Genomic DNA, 25471 nt, shown 5'->3' on the forward strand with positions numbered 1-25471 from the left:
GTGCTAATTAAACTGGGAGCATGATTTCTTAGAGATACATTTAACATGATCAAATAAGATTGTTGCAAATATGTTGTATGAGAAAGGGCCTAGATTCTGCTCCAGATCATCAGTTATTAAACTAAGTACAGAAAATCTAGGAAATGCTTTTGGAATATCCAAAGGCATGGGACTCTGCAAATACATCAACAACACCTAGTTCAGCATAACTGTCCTGGAGCTACACCAAGATGGAAATCTTAGAATAATCAGATTAATTAGTCAGTTTGACAGTTGTGTAATATTTGCCTTTGTTTATATTCTGTCAGAATACTCCTACGTATAGGTACTTAGATCACATTAAGACAATGAAATGTGGTTAACACTTTAACATTTTATTTGTTCTTTAACCAATACAGCAGTTCTGTGCCAAGAAAGAGACAATTCCATTAATGTTTAGCTTTTTCCTTTCATAGAACTCAAAGTGCAAGTTCACCCTTGAACTATTCATGCATGTTTATAGGATGCTTTTTATTTTGATTATAAACTTTAAAGATACAATACATCAGTTGAACATGATTGTCACAACTCATAGCACACCCACCAAGTGCACAGTTCAGTAAAACTGCTGTAATTTAAAAATTCAACTTATGTGTGAGTGAGTTATTTACATGCATATCATTTCAGTTAAACTACGAGAACTGTGGTCTGATCTTCTGAAGCCAGGTAGGGTCCTTCACATCACCATTTGGTTGTGATTCTGATTCCAGTTGTTTTGAGTTAATCCTTCTTCTTTCTGCTCTTCTTCAGGGTCATTGTCTGCATCCAGCATCCTAAAAAATGTGAAATATGAATGTTGAATACTGCAAATTGTTTTTTCCAGAGTTTCAAAGTTGTAAATGTTAACTGTAATGGTTGCAAAAGGAATCTGCAGTTCACACTATTAATCAGTGTTTTTAACAAACAAGGATAAAGGCAATAGAGGATCATTTGTTAAAGACATGAACATAATTATTGGAAAAGGCTTGAACATTCTTTTATCAGATTCATTAATGATATATTTACCATATGAACTGAAAATGCCTGGGGTTGGAATATTTTTTTCAACAACAAATGTGATGCAATACATTGCACAATCATGATTCATAATGCGGACCTGGGGACCTGGGCTCGAGTCTCGGTAAAGATGCTAAACAAAAACATCCTGTGATTCTGGGCAAATCACTTAATCTCCCTGTGCCTAACAAAAACAAGCATTTACAATGCAACAGTTTCGCCTTTGGAAAAGTTAGAGCTATTGGCATTGTAAATGACAACATTTGTATTTATGTGTTGGTTCTGAAAACAGATAAATAAATGGCATTGTCATTTACATTGCCAATAGCTTAATCTTCTGCAAATGTGTCACAGACAGCAAACTGTGTTGCAGGCAGTGTGCATTGATTCATAACAGTGCAGGCAACTTGCAGTGCAACAGGAAAGACACAGTGTCCGATTTACAGTTTAGTGTCACAAATACTTTTACTGCGGTACAGATGGCAGCTAAAAAGCTAGCAAAGACAGTAGGGCTCGCCCTAGGGAACCACCGTCATTGCCAAAGGTTCTAGCCATGCTGTAAAGCACTCCCAATGCTCTGCTCTAACCTCTACAGCATGGCTTAAAAAAGTTCTTTGTTTTCCGATCCTAGTTGTATTGGTAAACAAAATGGAATAATAAAAAATAGCATGAGTAAGGGGAAGCAAGGCGAGAGTGATGGGGAGCGTAATCACGGAGGGCTGGGGGAAGCAACACGGGTGAGCAGGGAAGCAGCACAGAGGATTGGGAAGAAACACGGAGGGTGAAGGTGGGGGTACTGAACATGGAGAGAGGAACGTGGTTACATGGGGGCAGCAAACAGGCAAGAGAGAGTGCAAGGTGGGGCTGGGGTGCAGAAGAACACAGATCCACACAACTTGTTGGTATAAGCGCTCAAGCAGTGCATCACATGAAAGGGTGTGAGTAGCTCAGGGGCAGCAAAAGGCCAACACGAGCAAGTGGAGTGGGTGGGAAGAGTACACAATTAATCAATCAGTGGGTGGGTACACCAAAACACAACGCGACCATGGCCCCTCGGTAATGCTCTTTCCTAGATGCACTTATTGGGGACCAGTTGAGTGGGAACAGACGTGAGTGGCCAGGCCGTGGGAGGGACTCAGTCTCAGTGCACTGCCGGCTGATGCACACCTTTATTAACTTTCAGATTGATTAGGGTTTACTTAGGCCCTGTCTCACCTGGTGCAGCTGAAGGCTCACAATGTCGTCCGACCGCCGGCCGGGTCACTCACTCAGTAGTAGTGAGTGCAGTAGTCAACAGCCGTTGAACAAACTTGCAGGATGGAGACCATCGCTGGGGCGTGGCACTGACTGGACGAATGCTTGCGCACAGCCCCAACCCCCAAGAACCCAAATCAAGCCCTGCACAACAGTGTCCTGCCCACTGGGCTGGCGGCGACACTGCATCAACATTCGAACCACGCCTGCAAGCCGTCTCAGCCGAGCAAGCAGTCAGTGAGATCAGAAAGAAAGTAAAGAATCTGATCGGAGAACTTGAAGAAGAAGTTAGTGACAATACTGCAGACAGGGTTTCCGGAATCGGACGACCGGGACGAGAAGTAGAACACGAACACTTGAGTTTATTTTGCCTGCCAAGTCCCATAGCGATAGCGCAGCAACTAAGCAAGTAAATTACGAGTAGTATCAATTAACTACATGCACTAGCGTGTGCACTTAAAATCGTCACATTTTTGGGCTACAATTGTAACAAGCATTACGGGCAGAGCTCACTCTCTTGCGGGATACAGAGCAGGGGCTTAAATCACTCTCCACCGGGCGCCATCTTCAAAGAAATGCCCAAAAAAGTATTAAAAAATATATATAAACCACCGCCAACCGCCGGAATGACGTGCTAAAAGAGGCTGGATGAGAAAAAAATCGCCGGAACGCCCACGAGTCGCCTCGCAGAATGACGGACGCCTCTCTCTTCCAATGGCTAGCCTCCATTTATGGAGCTAGCCAATGGAAGACAGAGGCGGGACAAAGCCCACATACTTGTAAACAAAAGATTTCGCCTGCGCGAAACGCTGCTGCGCAGCTTTCGACAGGCGAACCCTAAAAATGAATGTGTGTCCTCATGTAACGTAACTGGTGCTATGTAAAGCGCTCTGATAGCTGATTCGGTTCGGGTCTAGTTCGCGGTATATAAAACTCTAAAAAATAAAAAAAAATGGTTTTTATCACCATATTTAAAAAAAATCCTGGATAGAAACCATCTTTTACTTGAGAAGCACTGTCATCCATGTCATCTGCTAAAACACCTCCTGTACTCCCACACATTGCAAATACCAGAAAGCGTCAATCAAAAAAGTGTAAAAGAAGAAAGACACATTAAACTATTGATTGCCCCGAGTCAAAGAAAAACAATGGAATAGTTGCTGCCCAAATATTCAGAAGAATTATATTTTTTTTTACAGATTATGTTGCTCTAAAAAACAAGCACGTTAAAAGGATTATAAAAAATAACATCGAAAGTTAATCTGTCCTGCCCATCAACCTACAAGGCTCTTCAAAAACGATCCAACATTCGCACACTGAAGAGGGAACAAACTAATTCTGATGACAACAGAAAAATACATAGAATATGAAATGCAAATGACTTTGAAAACACAGAAATAAGGCACCTATATAAGCTTCAGTTCAGAACAACATTCAATTTCATGAACGGAGAACATGTTTTTATCCTACTACAGAGGAAGAAATTCAACTGAAATGTTAGGCAACGTGTAACCGTACCTGCCCTATGTTTTTCAATCAAATGCTGTTGTTGGAGAGGTAAAGTGAGAAAAAATGCACATGTTGTCGAAATTAATTGAGAGGAACACAAAAGTATGATCCAACTATGTAATCCCAAAGCACCCCTGATGATACACTTTAATGGTGTGAAACATGACATTTTGTTACAGATGTGCTCTGAAGTGTTACAAATAGTCCCAAAATTTCTCAAAGGAGGGTACAGAGACAAATTAGGAACAAGCATTACCAAAGTCAATAGGCCTCGTCTTTGGGACCTATTGGCTTTGCCAATGGTCTTAAGCCATGCTGAACAGTATTCCCGATGCTCGGCAACAAGGCTGAAGTCATGTTTTAAAAACTGATGGTGCAGTCGGTCATGCCAATTTTTAGGCATGCGTACCACACATGTGCAAGCCAAGAAAAGGATGCAGGTGCTTTTTTTTTCTTTTAGATATATGAGCGGCAGGGTGGGTGGAAGCAATGAGGGGGAAGCATCGCGGGCCTGAAAGTAATAGGGTGGAGGCAACACAGGCAGCATGAAAGGGGGTCAGAAGGGACATGGGGCATGAGGCAGAAGCAACAGCAGAGCGAAACAAAATGGGATGCGGGTGGGTGGAAATAACACAGACAGCACAGGTGAGGAGAAGCTGCACAGTGGCACAGGTGGGAGAACAAACATGCAAAAGACAGCAAAGTGGAGCTGGCGGGTAGACGCACATGGGTGAGAATGCATATGGGGAGTAGGGGAGAAGCACATAGGTGAGGGAGAAACACACAGGGAGAGAGACGAACACCAAGAGCAGAGGAGGGGATGGGAAAGAAGTACACCAGAGAGAGAACTGGAAAACACATGCACTCTTGAGAAGTGACTAAACAAAAATAAAAAAGTAGTGCTTGCAAAGTGAGCAGTAAAAGGGCACAAGTAATGATTCCATGCTCTAGGGAAGGCACAACCACAAGATGAGGAAAGAAAACCCACATGATCTAGCAAAAAAGAAGTATACAAACAAGAGTGACAATAAAGCCAACCAACAGTAAGCAATGTGTGGGCTGTAAGCTAACACTATGTCTTGCAAAGGACAGTACCTAAACCTTGTCATTCAAAAAAGAGTCACCTGTGGTACAGATAATCCCAAGAACCAGGATCTTAGATTCTAGCATCTGCATCACGTTTTCTCTTGTCCCTCATGGGTCGTCCATTATTCGTCATCTCTTTTGTATAGTTTCATAAGGGATGTATGTCATTAAAACGCATTCTTTTACAATGCATGCCTTTACGACGCAACTTTTACAACGCAAGTCGTTACAACGACTAGCGTTGGGGGGCGATGGATAGTGAATAGTTTAATTTACTATTCCAACTCCAGTCCCCGTGGATAGTAGGGAAGGTGTTGGATAGTAAATCAAAACTATTCCCTATCCTAGAGCTCCCCCCAGCGCAAGTCGTTGTAATGACTTGCGTTGTAATGGTTGCGTCGTAAAGGTACTGCGTTGTAAAAGTTGCGTTGTAAACGCTGTTCCCCTTTCATAAGGACACCTGAGTGGCATGAAGTTGATTTATGAGGCTTTCCTCTCAACCACTCACTCACACTCACTCATATACTGATTCCATAAATATGGTTTTAACCCCCCCACCCCCGCCCCCCCCAAAAAAATCTAATTGACTCCTGTGTATCTCCATTGGCCTCTCCTTATAAACATTACATATGCTTGATCCAGAATGAAAATAATGTAAAAGCTGCCCAGATTTTAAAAGAGCTGCTTGAGCATACAGATGGAAGAAAAGCGCTATACAAATTCTTGTAAAATAATGTGTATAAAAGCAGTAGCGTAGCCAGCGTGGCATTGATCCTAGTGGAAGAAAGGACATTTTCCACTCCCCCAAACCCCTGCCCACTATATGAACTCTGAAATACATCAATAATCATGGTTCAGAGGGTCCCTCAGGCCTCTGAGCCCTAGTGCCACTGCACCCATTGCACCAATGGAAGCTACGTCCCTGAATTAAAGTGTATTCTAATATTGGTGCAAATGTAGAGCTTGCCCTGCCGTAGTCCTGATGATAAAGAGATGAGGATTTACAGAACCCATTTTCCAGTCCCTGGCATAGAAGACATGTATCTGGCCCAAGTCTAGTATCCTAATAGAGCCATAAGAAGCCACCATTCTTACCAATGCCTTTGTCTGAGCTGACGCCAGTGTCCAAAGTGGACCGCTGTCCAACAAGACGAGAGCCAGCTCTGGTTGATGGAAATAGCAGCGGCTCTGGGAGAGCATCCAGAGGGTAAGCCATAGGCAGGCATTCCTACTCTTTCATCAACTTGGCACTTGTATTGAAATAAAGGGCTTGCATTAATCGGACTCTGTACATAACGCATCGCACAAGCTCATTCTTGAGTGGACACAAGCCGGGCCGTCTTAACAGCACTATAGGCCCCCCGACAAAGCACTGCAATGAGCCCTGCCTACAAAACCACTCACAGGAATACAAATGATTAACAGAAAATTAGTGTTAAATTCTGCTCTGCACGTGCCCCTATCCTCGTGGGGCCCCCGGGCAACTGGAACTAAGACGGCACTGGACACAAGGCTGTCAGTGGAATTTACCAACACACTGACTACTGCAAATAGTAGAAATGATGTGGCTCAAAATAAATGGTTTTTAAACATAACTGGTCACTTAGTAATAATTAAGAAGGAGAAATAGGAGCGTATAAAAGTAACCAGAGACTATACAAAGAGTTTATATATATGGGGGGATTGTTATAGGAGTGAGACACGAAGTAAAGGAGAAAGTCATATTGGCAAAAAACAAGGATGGGTATATTGTGTATGGGGAAACAACCCCTTGGAGAGATTAGAAAAGTAGGAGCCTGTAAACAGACTTAAGAGAAAGAGGAACAAGCATTGGCAATGATTGTTAAAGCAATGGCAAAGTCAAAACGTCTCTGTGTAAGGACCTATTGTCTTTGCCAATGAAAAGTAACTGGTGAGAGAGTCAGGAGAGTTGTTTAAGCAGCACAGGGGTGGGTGTAAGCATACAGACTAAATGAAGAATAGAGACAGTGGAGAGGGAGGGGCAGCTGATCTGATCTTATCAGCTGGTCCTATAGGTGCATGGCAGAGTTGGAGTGGTAACCACACCAGACAAAGTACAAAGTGAACTGCCTCAAATTTACAAGAAAATAATACAGGCCACAATACAGCAGAAAAAAGTACAAATGAAGAAATGATTTATTCTCCTTAGAAGAAACTCCAGCAGGAACAATGGATCAACCACAGTCCACACAGGAAAGGGACTTTTTTCATTCTAAGGCATGCTTTATGATGATCCTTAAAGATATTAAGAGCAACATAATGGCAATGGATACTAAGGTTGTCAAGATGACTAATCCTATGATGATTTCTTAAGAGGAGCATGGTCTGAGCAGTGTGTCCATTGCACTTGAATATGCTTGGCAACAGTTGCAAGGATATTGAAAATAAACCAGGCGGTTTTAATGAAATATTTCTATTCAGACTTATGTTTAGAAAAATAGGACAACAAGGCAATGATGGACGAAAATATACTGTTACTACGCATGCGAATACATCGCATGACATTACAACGCGGTTGTTACATTGACAGTGTTGTTACCATGCATACAATTACATCTCAAGTCATTACTACGACTTGCTGTAGGGGGCGTGATGGACTTAGGAATAGTAGTATTTACTATTCCTTCTCCAGTTTGTGCAACAGCAGGGAAGGTGTTGGATTCTAAATCCAACACCAGTGCGCACCCTACAGCAAGGTGTAGTAATGACTTGCGATTTAATTGTATGCGTGGTAACAACGCGTCGTTGTAACATCTGCGTTGTAATGGTACTGCTTAGGACAAACTTTGAATTCTGGCTGTACCAAAAGGCACAAAGGAAAATGATGAGGGTAGAATCCTGGTGAAGTGGAGCCTTACAATAGACACCCTCTTTCCTGAAACACACTGGAGAGTTAACCTGAGAGGACCAAAGAAGACCCTCTGGAAAAAATAGGCATGACCATTCTGGTTACGATAAAGGGTCATGGGTGATCCAAGACTGAGACATGAGTTATTGGCTCTAGTGCACAGTTCTTTCCAGTTGTTAAGACATTAAATACATTAATAAGGCTATCAAGAAGAAAGAAGGCAGAGACAGCATTCCCAACCAAATGTCTCACAGCCAAACATAGAACTGAAATCCGAGTAAGAAGTTCCACGGTACAAAATAGCATAAAATGAGAAAAAGAAGTAAAATTACACAAACTACAGGTATTCAGGCAGGGAGATCAGACTAATTTGGATTAGTTTAAATTCCAAAGGTGCTAGATATAATCAAAAGACTTCTATTGAGATCAGAGAGAAACCCACACTGATCAGTGAATAGAGCATCAAATAGTGGAACTTCAAAGAAAGGGTAGAGTTGAAAGACAATATCAGATAAAATAGATCAAACAGAAAGTTGGACAAATACTAACTATTGTTCACTATTGTACATCATATCAATTGTCCTAGAACATTCCTATACATCTTAGTACAGTGCTCTACTGCTTTCTAGGTAGGCTAAGGCTTCACAAGTATAAATACCAAAATCAATGCAATCAAAGCTTTGTGCAAGTAAAAGTAATGCATTTCACACGCAGAAAGGTTTTTCTCTGGGTGTTGAGGTCATTATGTGTTTTTTTTCTGTCCCTCACAGGGAAAAACAGGAAATCACACCATGCACCCAAATAAGGCAGCTGGTGTTATGCCCTTCCCCTGATGCCCGCTTCTTTGTTGGTCCGTTAGCGGAAGCATTCCATCGACAGTGCCAACATGGATTCTGTTGATGGAAAGGTGGCAGTCCTCTCGACCCTGTCTAGGGTAGGTGGACCATCATTGCAACAGAATACTCTGTCTGACAAGCTCTAGCTCAAAGTTCCTGTTTGTGTTCTTTTTGGTAGGTGGATCAAAGTCAAAAGTTTGACCACAGAATAAGTCTCAAGGGATGCAGGATTTCAAGCACCGTGCAGTACTGTCAGAATGCATATGATTCAGGTAAAGGTAGGAATAACAATACACAAAATATATCAGCTTGGTATGAAAATTGTCTCACCTACCTTAGAGGTCAGGGTCCACTGAAGTCTAGAAGATTTGCAAACTATTAAGAAATTCTTTTTAATTCTTCTACGTGTACTGCTCTTTTTAGTGTGACCATTATTCACAGACATGTCTGGCCACAGGTGGACATGGTTGGACTTCTGTGAAGGATTGATCAAATGTTAATGGTTACCTTCAGACTTAAAAGAAATTGTAGGGCTCAGGTGGGCGAACAGGAGCAGTTAGCAGCCAATATTCTACTCGAGCTCAATGGATTCTGATGTTCTAAGTGAGTGCTGCAGGAGAAGTTGGCTTTCTAAGTTGAAAACGTTCTGGGCTGGGAAACAGCTGGATGCAAAGGAGAATAGGAGGTCGTTGGATTACAATACTGAATTCTTCTTCTAGGTTCACTTGAAGATTGCAATTCAAGGCATTCACTAATCGCTGATGTAACTGAAGCACACGTGATGCATTTAAATTGGCTTCATGGGAGCCTAGCTAAAAAACGTAGAAAAGATGATTTTCAAACCAAATGTTCTTGTTGAGTCAGAACATTGAACAGATAGGGCCAAGCCTCTTGGTTTCCATTTTTTGCCTCATCCGCCATTCCTGCAACTTCTCTGTGACAATTAACTTTTGCTGGCATCAGCACGTCTTTACCATCTGTCTTCTAGTGTATGCTTCTGAAAAGCTGTGAAAAGTAGTGGCCATACTAATTAGTCTTAACGATATGTTTTTCGTAGTACAATAACCATCGGTCCCAGTTTCTCACTTATACAGTTTATTACAATTTGGGCAAGGCTATCCGGTATTCTTTTGTATGCTTTCCATAGCACAGAAACGCTCCATCCATCAATCGCTCTTACAAATAGCATCAGACCAAACCTGAGGTATATTCCAAATCAGGCTAAGTTAGCATCTATGCCGCTGCAGCAGAGAGAATTGATGGAATGTCTACTGAGCACTCATCAGGCTATGCTATGCCTACCATTAACAAAACTGAAGTCCAACAAACAGGGAATGTAGAGAACACGAATCCTTCCTGCTGCTTCCCTGGACATCAAGCCAGAGTAGCAAATTGGTTACTCCCATTCATTTAAGGGATCTTCCCGCACCTTCTGCTCTACCGGTCTGTTGAAAGATTACTGATTCTTTTGTCTCAGACAATGTCTCTCCTATGACACTAAGGTGGCTTTGAAAATAGAAATTGAGGAAGACATTTGATGGTGGTTCAATCACCTAGATACCTGGAAGGGATGGGGAAATAGTTCTATTTCTCCAGATCTCATTTTAGAATATGATTGCAGTCTGAATGGCTGAGAAACCTGAAGTGGCCAATTCACAATTGAAAGTGACAGCTGGAATTGAAATATGAAATCAAAGCTTTTCGCAGAACTATTCAAAGATTTATACCATTTCAACCCAATATGTTGCAACCTCATCTCAAAGTACTTAATCGACTTAAGTAACCTGAGCCTCGATTATAGAACTGGTGCATACTTCCGGTCTGTGCCAACTACACCTCTCAGAAGCTGCGCCTGATGCAGACTGGGTCAGTCCGCTCTATTATCATAAATGCGCTGCTCCTTGGGCAGACGCACATTTGTGGCTGCACTGGAGAAGTACATGCAGTAAAAGGTAAAGCTGCTGCTTACAAAACTCTGTTTTTACAGTGCAGGCAACATCCGTCTGCACTTTAAAGAGGGCTCAGGGATCCCCCCCCGCAGGCAGGTGCAGCCATTCACTCCACTCCCCTGGAATGAAATATTGGGGGGGAGGGGGTGCTGCCCTAAGGCTGTGCACTAACAATGCATCACTTTTTGGGGTGCAGTGCCAGTGCTCCTCCTAAGGGCCTGTTTGCCTCTGCACCCGCATCCATAAACGGGTTCAGAGGTAGAGCGATTCCCTCATTACATAGGTCCACGCCCACTCAAGATAGCCCTAGTGCTAAATGTGCATGAGTGCTCTCAATATTCCAGAAGGGGAAGCACAAGCACCTTCTGAAATACCATGGTGCCCGGGGACCACAAAAAGGGTGCACATGCCTGTTGCGCTCCCTGGGCACTAAGCATAACACTTATCCTGATGCTTCACAAGAATTCTTTATGATAATCGGTAAGGTTGATTCTTGATAATTCAGATTTTTTTAGCTGAAGAACAGGGCCTATGGGAACAGATGCATTTATGCATAAGTCGAATGTATTCCTTTCTTCCCTTCTTTCTGATTCCCAGAATGATATCCCAGATGCAGTGTCAGAAAGCTTCACTTGGCCTGATTCCTCTATTTCGAGAAACCCAAGTCTGACTCCTGGTGCTGCTCGAACACTGTTTGTCTTCTGTCTTCAGTTCCATTGTTTTTGAGGAATCCCTAGGGTGGCGCATCCTGGGCCAGACATCCCTTTTATTCCACTGGGAATTTCTCTGGTGGGCTGAAGTCCCTGGAGGCTGATTTTAAAAGTCCATGGCCACTTCTGGGGCCTCTGTCACTTTCCCCAACTTTATTACAGCAGGCACAGGGAGGCTTCAAAAGAGAGAAAGGGAGAGAGGGAGAGAGAAAGTGATCTGATAGCGGGAGGAGAGAAGGAGAGAGTGAGAATGAGTGGATGGAAAGAGAGAACTTGCACAAATAAAGGAAGGGAGCAGGGATGATTTGAGCAGGACATGAAACCCTTTCCACTAGGGTACCGCCATTCGATTGACTGCTTCTGTGGAGGCAGGGGTGGAGGAGGGGGTTAGGATATCTTTAAGCCACACCTCCTTCTTTACTGAGATATTCAGCGCTATAGGATAATATAATTGTTTTTTATTCCCTTTTGTTTTGGGCCTGGTAACACTGACATTACCCTCAAGCCGCGGTATGCGATAGTCCATATGGTATATGCCTCATTTCATTTCAAAGAGTTTCAGAAGTTAAAGCGCTGTATACTTAAGGTAGAAAAGCTCACCCTTGGGTTTCCTTTACTATAGAAAGACACACATAAACTATGGACTAGTTTGAGGGCCATATTATCAAGAACGGTGATAACATTATCACTGCTTTAGCGTCAGGAAACTGCTGCTAAAGCGGCGATAAGGGGCTTGATAATATGCCCTTGAGAATCCCAATAGAAGCCCAGGTTTGTGGTCCTTCACACCAGAATCTGGGCTTCTATTGGAATTCTCTAGGGCATATTATCAATCCCCTTATCATTGCTTTAGCGTCAGTTTCCTGCCGCTAAAGCGGCAATAATGTTATCGCCCCTTCTTGATAATATGGCCCTTAGAGCTTTGCAGATGAGTGATATGTGCCAAAGTGAAAACTGTCGCCTTACTGAATTTGTATACCTATAAATGCACTCTAAATATGGTGGTTAGGAGTAGGACACCCCTTTTTGGAAGATGTCCCACATCAGCCAAACTAAATTCACCCATGTGGCACCATAGGGTAATTGACCTACTTTTTGACGCAACCTAAGCGGCTTATTGCACGCAGTTTCAAGGTATAGAAGGCGCACACTTTAGGTCTGCATTAAATATCATCTTCTTGGCTGTTGATTTCTTGCAAGAAACCACGGGGCATATTACCAACAACTAGCGATAATTTTTGTCTCTAACTTGTTTAGAGACAAAAATTATCGCCGCACATTGGCGATTTTTATCGCAGATAAACCTTGCTATTAACAAGGTTTATCGCAAATGCGATAAAAAACGGCCGAAATGCATGAATATCGCTGAAAAGTCAGCGATATTCATGCATTATCGAGCAAATGCTCTTAGCCATGTTATCCACCTCCCATTGGATAACATGGCTAAGAACTGCTCAGGGCAGGTGTTAGCTTTTGGAGATATTCGCGCTTAGCGCGAATATCTCCAAAAGTTGGTAATAGGAGATAGCGATGTTAGGGACTGTTTCCAGTCGCTAACATCTTGGCACGCCCACTTTGCATGTCATTAGTGATAAATATCACTGACATGCAAAGCAAGGCCCAAGATGGTCGCTATCTCCTATTAGCTGTCACTAACTGGTGTTAGCGACAGCTTGGTAATAGGGAGATAATTTTATCTCCGCTTTCTTGGCTTTTAAAGCCAAAAAAGCGGAGATAAACCCCCTTGATAATATGCCCCCACATTCTTCATTTTCCCCTGCCATACTTGTGGGCTGTCTGAAGTGGACCATGAACTGAACAGGAATAAATGTGCCCCTTTGTGGAACTTCCTCAATGGAGTTCACTATAGCCTCTGAGGACATCCATTGTACAGCCGATTCATCCTGTAAGTAAGTGTTCAAAATGTTTTATTGCAAGCCGAGTGGTGCCAGCTGCTATCCTGCTTTAGATGAGCTTAACAGAGGCACTGTCCTTGCAATAATTTATGGATTTTCCTAGCTACAGAGAATTAAAAAACAATGATGTTAATAAAGCCATAAAGGCAAATATTTTTATTTCCTGAAGAGAATATGCACACATGAAAATAAAACTCATCCGAAATGCGTGGGATGTTTTTTCAGCAGGAGGAAACTCAGCAACAGTGTGAACTCCTGGGTTGGTCGATGAGCAGAGATTACTTGCTAGCCTGGATTTACCAAGTCATCTGATTTTCAAGTTGTTATCTTCATTGGCCCATCAGCTGAAAAAGGTTTTGCAAGCAGCACAGTAGAGCTACATTGATTGTGCTAGGAGCTGACTAGCTTGGCTACTGAAATTTTAATTGGCTAATATTTTTTTCACATGTACTTAAGAGCAATAATATTCATACAGCTTCAAATTAAAGTAATATGGGAGAAATCATAATTGTTGCCACCATGTCCTTAAAAATCAGATCTTTCCTTCACTTTAGCTAGGGAAACGATCATAATTCCTATATAAACCTGCGTTTTTAAAATAATTATTATGTGACTGTTATATCCTGATCATCTCTTTCCCTGCTGCTCAGCCTGTGTGTGTGATGTCATTAGAATGTTCCTGTGTGCATGGTTTGAATGTGTGGTCAGTTTGATTGAGTGGGCTGAGCAGCTGGATGCTGCTCCCGGTGGGGCCTCCTTCTTACCTTCCTTATTACCAACTTTAACCAATAAATACCTACTTAAGAATACCAACGTCTACTGGATCTACTTACCTAAATAAGTACTTTTATGAATGCAATAGTGACATCAACAAAAATGCTGCCATTCAGGTTCGATTTAACTCTTAGTTGCTGTAACTTTGGTTTAAGTTCAGACCCTTCACTTTGAATGTACTGAGCAAAGTATTATGAAGTAGAGGATTGACAAAACCTACATTAAGACGGTTTTATTTATGGCAATGCAATTTGTGTAGCTCAATTGGAAAGAAAAACCTGACACAACAGTGCAAAACATAATCCTGTACATGTCAACAGACCCGAGTCAGAGGGGAGAGAAAAAGTACATTCTTTTTGCTGTTTTCCACCTTAAATTGCCTCTGCTCAAAAGAAATCAATAGGTAAAATACATTTCTCTGAGTTTATTTCAAAATCTCCCACTTTCCTGTTCTAAATTGTTGCCACATATGTTCTTGGTAATAAACAGCTTAAAGTATTTGCCACAAAAAGGTTCACTCACCTCTTGTCACCATAGCCAGACTCTTTGCCACCTTTTGCATAGGTACTCGCAAAGTTGTGAAGATCTATTGATCGCCCAAATCTTTGAGGCAAATTAGCGAGAGACTGTATAAACTGGCCAGCAGATGGCGCTCTGCCAAATCTCTGAGGCAGGTTGGCCAGTGGTTGGATGGAACGTTTGCTAGCAAGATAACGACCAAATCTCTGTGGTAAGTTCGGGACACTTTTACGAATTCTTTCATCAAAAGCGCTTTCGTATCTCAGAGGTGAATAAAAAGCAGGTCTACTTTTCGCTTCTTCTAGGAAAGCTCTCCCAAATCTCAGTGGTAAATTAGCCGAAGCGTGCGGCATCCTGTGGACCAAAGGGACGCTCATCTTGACCATATTTCTAACACCAACTTCATTTTCTTCACCAGAGTTAGCACTTCTCTGAGTTTCTTCAAATATATCTTCATTAGACTAAAACAAAACAGAAAATTCATAAATGTAACCTAGATACACCAGAAGTTGAACTAAGGAAAATGATTGATAAATAATAATGTGAAATAAAGCATGACTGAACGGGTAAGGTTTGGTAAACTCTTCTTAGACATTTTAGGGAGAATTAATTCGACATCATGGCTTCAGAGACAAAAAATGCACATAAGTTCAAAGCACAATTATTTATATCTGTAATTAGGATATTATTTTAATTTATAACAATCAAGTTTTTAAAGAAGACGGGAATTTGGACCCCATTAGGATGGCGGGCAGACTCCTATCCGCCCGCCACCCTAGCTGTGCCGGGGGTAAACATCCTTTACCACAAAGTTTTTACCACGCGGTACCTTTACCACGCGGCGGTTACAACGCAAGTCGTTACCACGACTTGCGCTGGAGGGTGCTAAAGGATTAAAAATAGTAAATTTACTATCCCAACACCTTCCCTAGGGTCCACGGGGACTGGTGTTAGAATAGTAAATTATACTATTCGAAATCCGCGCCCCCAACGCAAGTCGTGGTAACGACTTGCATTGTAAGGGATGCGGTGTAAAGGGATGCGTTGTGACGGTACGCGTTGGGGGCTGATTTTGTTACAGGACCGTTTTTGCAGCATAGTTGCAATATCGGACGCTGTAACGACATTGCCCTTTGCAAACAGCTAGGCCACATCCCCAACCCCCAGGGGGGCCAGCCGAGCACTTTGCTAGGGCCGGTTTTGGTTCCCAGTCCAGCCCTGTCCCTGGTACCGTTGTGACTATCTGGTTGAAGTAAACTGTTCGGACTGCAGCCGCTGTTCTGTTCACTTCTCCTCATGCACCTTTGCACTGCATTGGTATTCACATTCGAACCCCGATCTGCACCTGCTGACAACATATGTTGCCCCCTCACCTCATTGGCTACTTCCCCAAAGCACCCATTAGAGCCATGCCATGCCCCACTCACACACTGTACTGCTTCCATTTGCACCGCGTGCTGCCGTCTGTGTCCTACCCTTAAGTTCTCACGCTTCCACCCTGGCTGTAACACATTGCAAACTGTAGTGCTTGCCTCTTGCACCATAAACTTCTTGCTCCCCTTACAAACTATGCTGTACGTCCTTTCACCCTGCGCTACTACCCCTTTTAATCATTTACTGATTCCCTGCACCTCATTCCACTTCCCTTACTGCTCGGCCCAGCAGACTACCCTGCTTCCTACTTGAACCCAGCACTACTCCGTTTGTGCACCTTGTTCTGTGATCTCCTCGCATTCTCTTCTCCTGACACTTTGTATCCTTTTCCTTTCCCTCTTACACCCACTGCACCCCCCAACTTGCTCTCTGTGGTACCTACTTTCGTTATCTCTTGTTCGTGAAAAATGGCGTCCACCCAAATTTGAAAACACAACACATGTGCAGATGGCATAGGTCAGTGGTGGGTAGAGTACCCTCCTGTTTGTAAAGGAGGGTGCCTGTTCCCTTAGCCTGAGGCCGAGGGAAGTGCTCCTGGTGTTCAGGGTTGGGCTAGGACAGAAAATGCCAAAAGAAATGTGGCCCAGTTAGTCAATTAGATAGCTACAAAAGTGGCCTATGTTTGCAAATTGGGACAGTTTTGAAATTTGTGAAGATATGCTAAATATATGTTTTTCAAGGTATGGGAGACTGCATGGATTTGAGCTTGCTGTAGACAATGTTTGTTTTAATATGAGGGAAATCACCAGTAAAAACGTGGGCTAGCAGACCATAAAGCAGGCCCACCAACAGCCAAACATCCGGCCCACTCACTGACCTATCAGAACGGCTCACCTGGCGCTACCAGATTGCCCTATACGCCAGTCCACCCCTGCTGGTGTTGGCTTGTAACTCCCTCCAGATCAGCTCGAATTTCCACACAGTGTAAGACATCACATACACTTGTAATTTGGCATCAAGTTTTTTTAACTCTCCATTCCACAGGTAGCGACCACAGAGTCCTGAGAATGGCTCAGAAGGCATGTCTTAAGTGCGAACTATTAACACTTGAATTGCTAAATGAGATGCGAATACATGAAGCAAACGAATTAACAGCAAGAGGTTAAACTCTTAAACAAATACATTCAGCATATTTCATTCACTTTTTTTAAAGCAGATTGAAATTTAATTGGTAAGTTTTAAATGGCTGTATAAAAAAATCTCTTTCAGCCAATACTAAGCTGAATTCCGCACAGCTATATTAGAAATATCATGTGATTTAATAAAACTGCATCTGAAATCAAAAATGTTGTTTTTCTTTTTTCTGTATAACTGCATTCATTTTCCATTTTAATAAATCGCACTTTCAGTCATAAAGTCGCTTCAGAGAGTGGATAAAACATGCAAATGCTTAATCTATGCACCATTGAACGTTTTTAAAGTATAACAAATATTTGCACTTACTTTTGTATGTCATTATTGATAGCGACTTCATTATTTCTAAATATAACTGACATTATTCTCTGCATGCTTCTTAATCAATTTATGCAGGCATCAATGTTATATTTGTCTGTGCACAGGTACTTACTCTTGCCATTATTCCATACTACGCAAATGATTAAATATGTATAAAGAAATTCTTTAAACGTAGACTTGCTTATTGTCTAAAACATTCACTGTTTGTGTGCACAGCCATCAAGTAGATGTACTTGTGTAGCTTTCGATGAGAATTCACACATTGTATAAATGTCCATATTTTATGTACTTCAAAGAATGTACCTCAGCTTTCACTTTGCAAAAGGCCATTCCGTTAACTGTGAGGAACAATAAAGTGGTATGAAATAACTTCCTGTGGTGTCACTTCCTGTGACATTATTGTGAATTGCCTATGCAAATTAATCCTGACACTACTTTGTAGAACTTGAGCCGAGAAGGTGCGGTGTTTAGACAGAATATCGGAACGGAGAACATTGTGGGACCAAATATTGTGTAAAGAATAACCAGGACAAAGGTAGCTTTCTATAGGTAAGTAAAGTTTTACTATATATAACTTCACATATATTTACCTTGGCGATCTATATATCTTCAAGGTACACAGATATGGGGTCAAGAACCGTAAACCTATACTTACCTGTTTGCACTTACCTTCTCGATCTTTTGGTCCTTGATATTTTTTACATGATATTCTGTGGACACTATATATTTGGTTCCGATAATCTGTCAGTGATCCGAAGGTACAACACAGATACATCAGTGCAAGCTCTCCTACATAAGGAACAATTATGGACAGGGCCACTGGAATTATATGATTCTGCGACCATGGGGATTTTCGCGCAATCATGGATTTGCTGCATTTGCCATATACAGCTACTGCATATTCGGCAGATTTTAACCAAAAACTAATTTTGTGTCTTGCTCAAACAGATCAAAACTTACAAAAAACGGAGGCAACTCTGGTTCCTGCCCACCAGAAGGCTTTTTTTTATCACCTCTCAGTTGCGTATTGCTGTATTTGGGTGTCACATTGGTACTGATAATGTGAACTCTTTTCTCAGACAGGTGTAAAGATGATAATATAATGAAGTAATATTATCGCAAAATGTGCAGCATTGTGCCACATAATTAAGTCACCCCTGCCAAATAATTTGGCCTTTCACTGACGCGTAAGTCTCGTGGCCCTAAGTATGGAACATGTGGCAGCAGGGCACACTACCTCATCACACTCTCACAGCACAGAGCAGGAAGAGCATGTGGAGCAGCAGTGCTAGATTCCCAAAATGTGTTGCAAGAAGCATCTGCTACTGCTAAACATTGTTCTACCTCTTCTACATGAAGCTTGAAAGCCACGGTCGGACCTACAAAAGGCAAAATAAAGACTTGTATTGCTATTAATTGTTTTCGAATTATTATGAAAGTACCGGCTTTTGTTTTATTTTTTATAATGTTCTAGTGCCCTCTAGTGGCCAAATAGAAATACGCTCTGGAACAGTGAAATTCAACATAGGCCGTTTAGAGCCACAGAGAGCAAGAAATCGAGTGGTAGTTTGCTGCTCCTTATGTTAGTTAGCACATGGGTGCTTGCAAACATTTTCCCAGGGGCGAAAAGGTTTGGTCTGTGATGTGACAGATGGCCATATTAATGCTAGCAGGGTGGTGGTCGGGGGTAGTAGGCGACGGTTTTGAGGGGGATAGCAGTAAGGTGAAGCAAAGCATATACATCTAGTGGAGAAACAGGACAATGTGAAACCAAAACACCTGGGATTAATCCCACCTTCCCCACAAACTGTGTGATCCTAGGCAATTGTATTCTTTCACTTTCCCTCCTTTTTCCTCATTATCACATATAAGAAGCCCTTGAAATACATGACTACAGCATGTGGGCTCTCTGGTTTCATAAACTACATTGTTGTTTATATATAATATGTGTAATATAATAGGAAACCAGGCCACCCAAAGAGTGCACATAACAACTAACTTGCCTCTTAGTTCACTATTGCCATTGCTGTGAGAGGGGGAGGGGGCGGGCAGAATGAATGTTTCTAAATTCATGAATGAAAACTATCACTTTAAAAGACATAGTTCTAAATGCACTGATATAATCTGATGTACTAAGCCGAAACAGTTCTGAATATTAATGAAATGCACTTTTTGAATTTTGAAGAGATTTTATTTATATTTTTACACTTTTGGTACAAGATGTCTTTAAAAATGAAGATGTTCCTAAATTTAAGCAAAGCATGAGAACTTAGTTACTTCCTTTTTTAAAATGTAATTAACCTTTCAACAAAAGCTTGCCTGTTTATTTAACATCGTTTTAATGTTGGTGCTGAGTCAAGTAAACAGCAAAAAAATAATCAAAGTGGGGAAGGATCACTTGTCCGGAGTAAACAGGGTTTTGTTATTATTCGTTCCTGTACCGATAAAAAACCCTCATTCACATACTTAGGCTCGTAAACAGGAGCCACATGAACTGTATAAAGGTCAGGAACTTTTATAATCATTGGCGCTACTCGTAACCAAAACATGAACCCAGGAAAATTAGATGGTCAATTTATCATAGTTAGACTTGATATGTTGTCATTTCTGGGGTGCACATAGTTTTGAAGATTGCACATCTGCCCACTAATCTGGCTTTCCAAGTGTATATTTGGTTCTGTTTAGGGTCAATGATATTGAAAGTATGGAAGAATGTTATAAATCTTCCTACTGTCTTGTCTGTGGTTGAAACCCTATGTTTCAAAGATGAGCAGCACATCTTAATTGGCGCCATGATGCTATTCACAAAGGCTTTAGCATTGGCTTCTATTTCTGCGAGTTAGGTGGCTGTTGCAGATTTTCAGAACAAGAAGATAACTTTGAATCAGTACTGACCAAGGCATGATTACGAGTTGGGTGATGTAGGACTGCCATCCCGCTGCCCAGCACCGCCAAACCCGTGTGCACACCGCCCGCCATATTAAGATTTTTTTTGTCACTGGCGGCCAGTTCTTTGGCGATTTCACGTCAGTGTTAATGATGTAGGCATCTCAATGGGAATATCAAAGGCAGTACCTGCACAGCATGGACTGGTGCAGTCCATGCCATGCAGGTATCCGGGTGCATGCACACACGGGGGCACAATATGTGTCCCCCTGCATACACCCTATGGCGCAGAGGTTAAAGGGGGCCCTTTAGGGCTCCAGAGGAAATAAAACTTGTAATATGCTTGGCTGGACTGTGGCGGTCCCACCAAGTGTATTGCGGCCTCAAGACTTCGGCGGCCCACCCGCTGCGGGATGCCTGGCTTTCACCTTGGGGATGCCCAGTAAGGGTTATCTCACAGGGAAAAAGCCAGGACGGGTTCCCAAGGCAAGCGCCTTGATGCCTTCGGGTGATACGTGCGCTATATAAGTCACAATACATACAAGACCACCACACCATCACCAGGGAGATAGGTGGTGGTGGTGCAATGGCAGTCCAACCACTCAAGTTTTAATGGGGCGGTCAGGCTGCTGGTGCAGCGGTGGCTGGACTGCCACTGCCGTGCCACCATGAGTTTACCGCCAAACACATAATCAGGCCCCTAATCTCTTTTGGACTAGGCATTAGTTTACATTAAATCTTCAGCTTCTAACACAATAGTCTATTTTCTTTTAAGTTAGTGGGACCTATTGCATTTCTAGTGTAGAAGCAACATGCTTTGTGATCAAATGCCTTAGACGTTGAAGCACATTTATTTATTTCCTTACATATAATGTAGATTGCAGGAGCATTTAAGAGAGATGTGTGCATTTTATGGTTGTTAAAGTCCATCTAATGATATTGGAAAAGGCATCTAGATCCACATGTAGTGGTGCAATTCTAGAATAAATGATAGAGCAACCCTGCATCCCATGGGGAATTCGGTTACCAAACTATTTGATGTTCCCATGCTTCCATAAAGTGTTTTTCACTACCCAATATATGAATAATGCGGAATAGTTTGCCTTCACAAAAAATGTATAATAAAAAGGCTTGCCACTTCCTTGTACATAACAAGTTGTCACCCTTTTCATCACTCAACTTTTTTTTCAATAATGAACTTGTAAATAAAAAGCATGCATTTGTTTTAGCATTCATTAACCTAGGCAAGTATTGCTATTGCTATCTGTATAAACTCAGCACTTATTAAGGATTGACATATGTCAACATAATATTTGTATCTACTGAACTTATGCTAAGTATGGCAATCATCACCTTCGATCCAGTTGTCTACAAAAAAGGCAATTTTATTATCCTTAATGATTATGAAAAACTGGGATCTTCTGCCAGTGCACTACTTTGCATGAGAGAGAGAGAGCAGGACAGCATCACAGCTACAAAGATACAACGCTATTTCTCTCTCTCCTGCGACGGTGCACTTCAGCCTACCTTGTGCCAAGCAGTCTAGCATATCTTTGTACTGGATCAATTCATTATATTACTTCATTGCAAAACCCTATCCTTAGACTAATTGTATAACGTTCCCACATTTGATGCGTGCTATATAGTAGGGTTGTAAGAAATTAGTGTAATTCGGATGTGTATAATTACAGGAAATATCAGTAAAATTGTGCTTAATTATGCAACTTGCAAATCCATATTTTATGCTATATTTTATTGCAAGATATGTATTTTTTTGGCAGGATGCATCTAAACAAAAGCATGATGAATAATATCTCTTCGCGTTCTGTTGTGCCCATGTATTGCTGTACATTTTTACTGCAAATTCCGCATTTTACAGTGATTTTTTAATGAAAATGGAGCATAATTACACAAAGTGGCATAATGGCGTGTATTATGTGAAATTCCCATAATTTCACAAATTATGTTTGCATAATTTAAATTTTGCCCCAGCAGACCATACAGTACAGCACATATGCAATGTTGTAAAAGTTAGGAGTAATAAAAACTCTTCTCCTTTTTAACATCTGGCTTGAGGGGGTGTCATTTCTTGGTGCAAAGCACTCTCTAGCATCCCTAGTCAAAAGTGCTTTGCGACAAAACACACAGGTTGTTGGAGGGACTGCCCATGTGGCACTCACGGAATTGCCCCTTGAAGCACAGTAATGCGAAGTAGCACAAAGCCCTATTTGTGTCACTCTTCGAGCAAAAACAAGTTTTGTGCTGGAAAAGAAATTATGTATTGACTTTGCATCAATTTTCATCACTTTTTGTGGCTTTACACCAGCGCAAAGCTTTTATGCTGATGCACCCACTATGGCCATGCAGTCTTGTGGTGGATACACTGCTGAGTCAAGGGTGACCATTGGCGGAGCCAGCGGAGGCTCCACAGACAATACACTGCATTCTCCCTTCTCTATATGGAGCATACGAATCACAAGTATGGCGAGGAGGGAGGACAGCCAGAGTAAGGCATTGCTCCGAATCCGCCAAACCCTTAGTTATGCATATAACATTGGATTTTTCAAGGCAATTTATGAATTTATTTCAAGTTTTATTGTTTTTTTTTATAGTAAGAGCATTTTTATGTTTGATCTTTCCAAACCACATGTATATATTTGCCGACCATCTGCATACAGGAATACCTTTCTTTCCAGAATATCTTCTACAAACAGTCTTGTCTTCTCCTCACCACTTGCCATTTGTGCACATACCACTTTGTACACATTGAATAGTCTGTGTAACAGAAGACTTCTATGCCATTTCTATCGCTACCTGTAGAAGGTCCCATTTGAGGCCATCCATTGCTTGTTTTCTATCAAACTGCTATCACAGCTAATAAACTTGTTTTCAACAATATTCAATGTACAGATTTTGAGTAAGGTCAGCCAACTGCACACCGTGCTTAAAGCTCTTCTGGTCAATATTATTTGCACTTACATCTCAACTTTAGTTCGGCCTATATTTAAATCCGTATTTCTTTGTGATCTTGTCAATATAATGATTGCATGAATCAAAAAGCATCTTTGACCATGATCTGTTTGTCTAATCTGCATGGGAAGGTAGTCTTGCATAATAAACAAGTATATCCTTTAGTATGACTGTATATTTATAGGGGAGCAATTCTTTGTGGTACAGCTGCACTTCATGTGGCGGAGCTTCCTCAGTTACTGCAGGCCTTTTCTAACTTTACGATTTCTGTTTATGGAAGATTTGCCACTTTGCTTAATCTAGCTTTAGTCATACATAGAAGAATCCAACAAAACGTTATGGGACCTGAAAGCTTATCAACCTAATTGACACACCTATAAGGAGGTGTGCAGCATCTGTATTTTATCAAACCAATTACCCTATTGTGGCCCTTTGATTTTTTTATATTTACTTTTGCTTTATTGTACAAATGAGGCTGTACCATAAGATTGCCATACTCCTTCCACAGCGTCCTGCCAGCACAACCTAAGGTCCTCCTCATGTCTGGGATGGGCAGCATCTTCCAGTAATGCCTCATCAGTGAGGAATGCAGGTCTCCCACCCCCGCAGAGGTGCTTCTGTCGCAGATTCCACACATCATGATGTGCAAAAAAAGAGGATGCCTATCCCATTGCAGAAGTAGTTTCAATACAATGGGCATTTCCTGGTGAAGAGGAGCACCTCCATTCCCTGTGAATGATGGTTACAATTCACAAACTGTGATAAAGGTGGGCTGACCAATATATGAATGACCATTACAAAACTCCGTGGCTGAGGTTGGTTGGTCTTTTGTCCTTCATTCTGCATATATAGCGCAAACTCCCGCTAAACAGCTACAGCTGCCTCTAGGTGGACCTAAAAACACACTCTGCAATGAAATCAGGAGAACTGCACAGCACACGTTTAACACTCATTAGTAACTTGTGACGTCACATGCCGTCTTTTGTGGGCTGCCATGTTACAATGACTGAAGCGCAAAGTGGCTCTATAAACAAGGGGGCAAGGTGTACACTTGCTAACTAAAGATGTGAATAAAGAGGTAATCGCTAAGAAGATCTATTTATTGAAAAGCAGTATGTTTGCCCCCTTAGAGGTACACCTACAAATATAGGTGCAGATTTACTAGTTTAGACAATTCACAAAGCATTCCCAGTAGCATGCCCGGAAAGCTGGCCCAGGCTCAGGATTCAAGGTGGACTTATAGTAATGTCATCTGACATTTTCACTGGTCAGAAATCTATATATGATCAATTTAAAAGCAGGAGTACTGAGAGTACTGAAGTGCCCTGTGATAATGTATGATTTTCTTTTCTGCTTACTGTGATCAAACTTTTTTTCCCTGTGGAAAAATCCCTTCTCCTACACCCTCTAGACAAACTGTGTGTGATCTGTTCCCCTTAATATCCTGGAAGGGGGAGTTACTCCAACCCTCCCCCTAGCCTTCCAGAAGAAACATCAACCATGCTCAAGTCTCTCCAACCCTGCCAGGGCACCTACCAACATGCCTGGGCATATGAAATATTTTATGGATATCTACAACCCTGGCAGAGTGTCTGCGCCCGGTCTGGATGACAGTAAACAAGCTAGGGTTTTGAAAATCAAGCTGGGGTTGATGACTAGGCATTGGCAAACCTCACAGAGTGTCTACTACTGCCTGAGTGACTGCCACACTTCTTGAATCAATGTAACTTTGATTTGGTGCCTGCCAGCATGCATCAGACCTCAGAGACTGATACCTTGTCAGTGTGATTGCAACTCTGCTTGAGTACGTGTAACTATTGAAGAGTATTTCTAACCAAACTTAGGTGGATGTAACCACATCTGGGTGCCTTCAACTCTGCCTGAATGCCTCCAGCCCTCCCTGTGTGTTTGCAACCCTACATAATTGATGGTATCAATGTCCAAATGACTGCCACTTTGTCAGAATGCTTACTACCCCGAGCATCTGTCATTTTGTACCAGTGAGTGCAAACCTGCCCAAATGACTGTAACAATGCCTGTGTCACTCCAGCCCTGTAACACAGACTCTCTCTTTGAGAGAGTGCTGAAGCCCTGTCCATGTGATTACAACCCTGCATCAAGTCTAATTGAATGCATTAAAGCTTGTACCTTGCCTGATTGTTAGGCAAAAACCTCAGTCACTCCCACCTGTAATGTCCTCCGGCGGGGTAGCGGTTCAGTTTACCCATGTCCGGAGAGTATGCACCAGCGCTGGAGCATGACGCCATGC

General features: G+C 42.0%; 1 protein-coding gene across 1 annotated transcript in view; it reads right to left on the reverse strand.

The window, feature by feature from the left end:
• Positions 1 to 435: 435 nt before the first annotated feature.
• NPVF (neuropeptide VF precursor) overlaps positions 436 to 25471 on the reverse strand; it is a 30202-nt gene continuing 5166 nt past the window's right edge. The window contains exons 2-3 of the mRNA XM_086939972.1: positions 14461 to 14918; positions 436 to 812 (exon numbers count right to left, since the gene is read on the reverse strand). Of these exons, the coding sequence (XP_086796098.1) occupies positions 716 to 812; positions 14461 to 14918 (555 nt within the window). The 3' untranslated portion in view covers positions 436 to 715. The remainder of the gene's footprint in view (positions 813 to 14460; positions 14919 to 25471) is intronic.

Source organism: Lissotriton vulgaris, chromosome 10, assembly GCF_964263255.1.
Source record: "Lissotriton vulgaris chromosome 10, aLisVul1.2, whole genome shotgun sequence".
NCBI lineage: Eukaryota > Metazoa > Chordata > Amphibia > Caudata > Salamandridae > Lissotriton > Lissotriton vulgaris.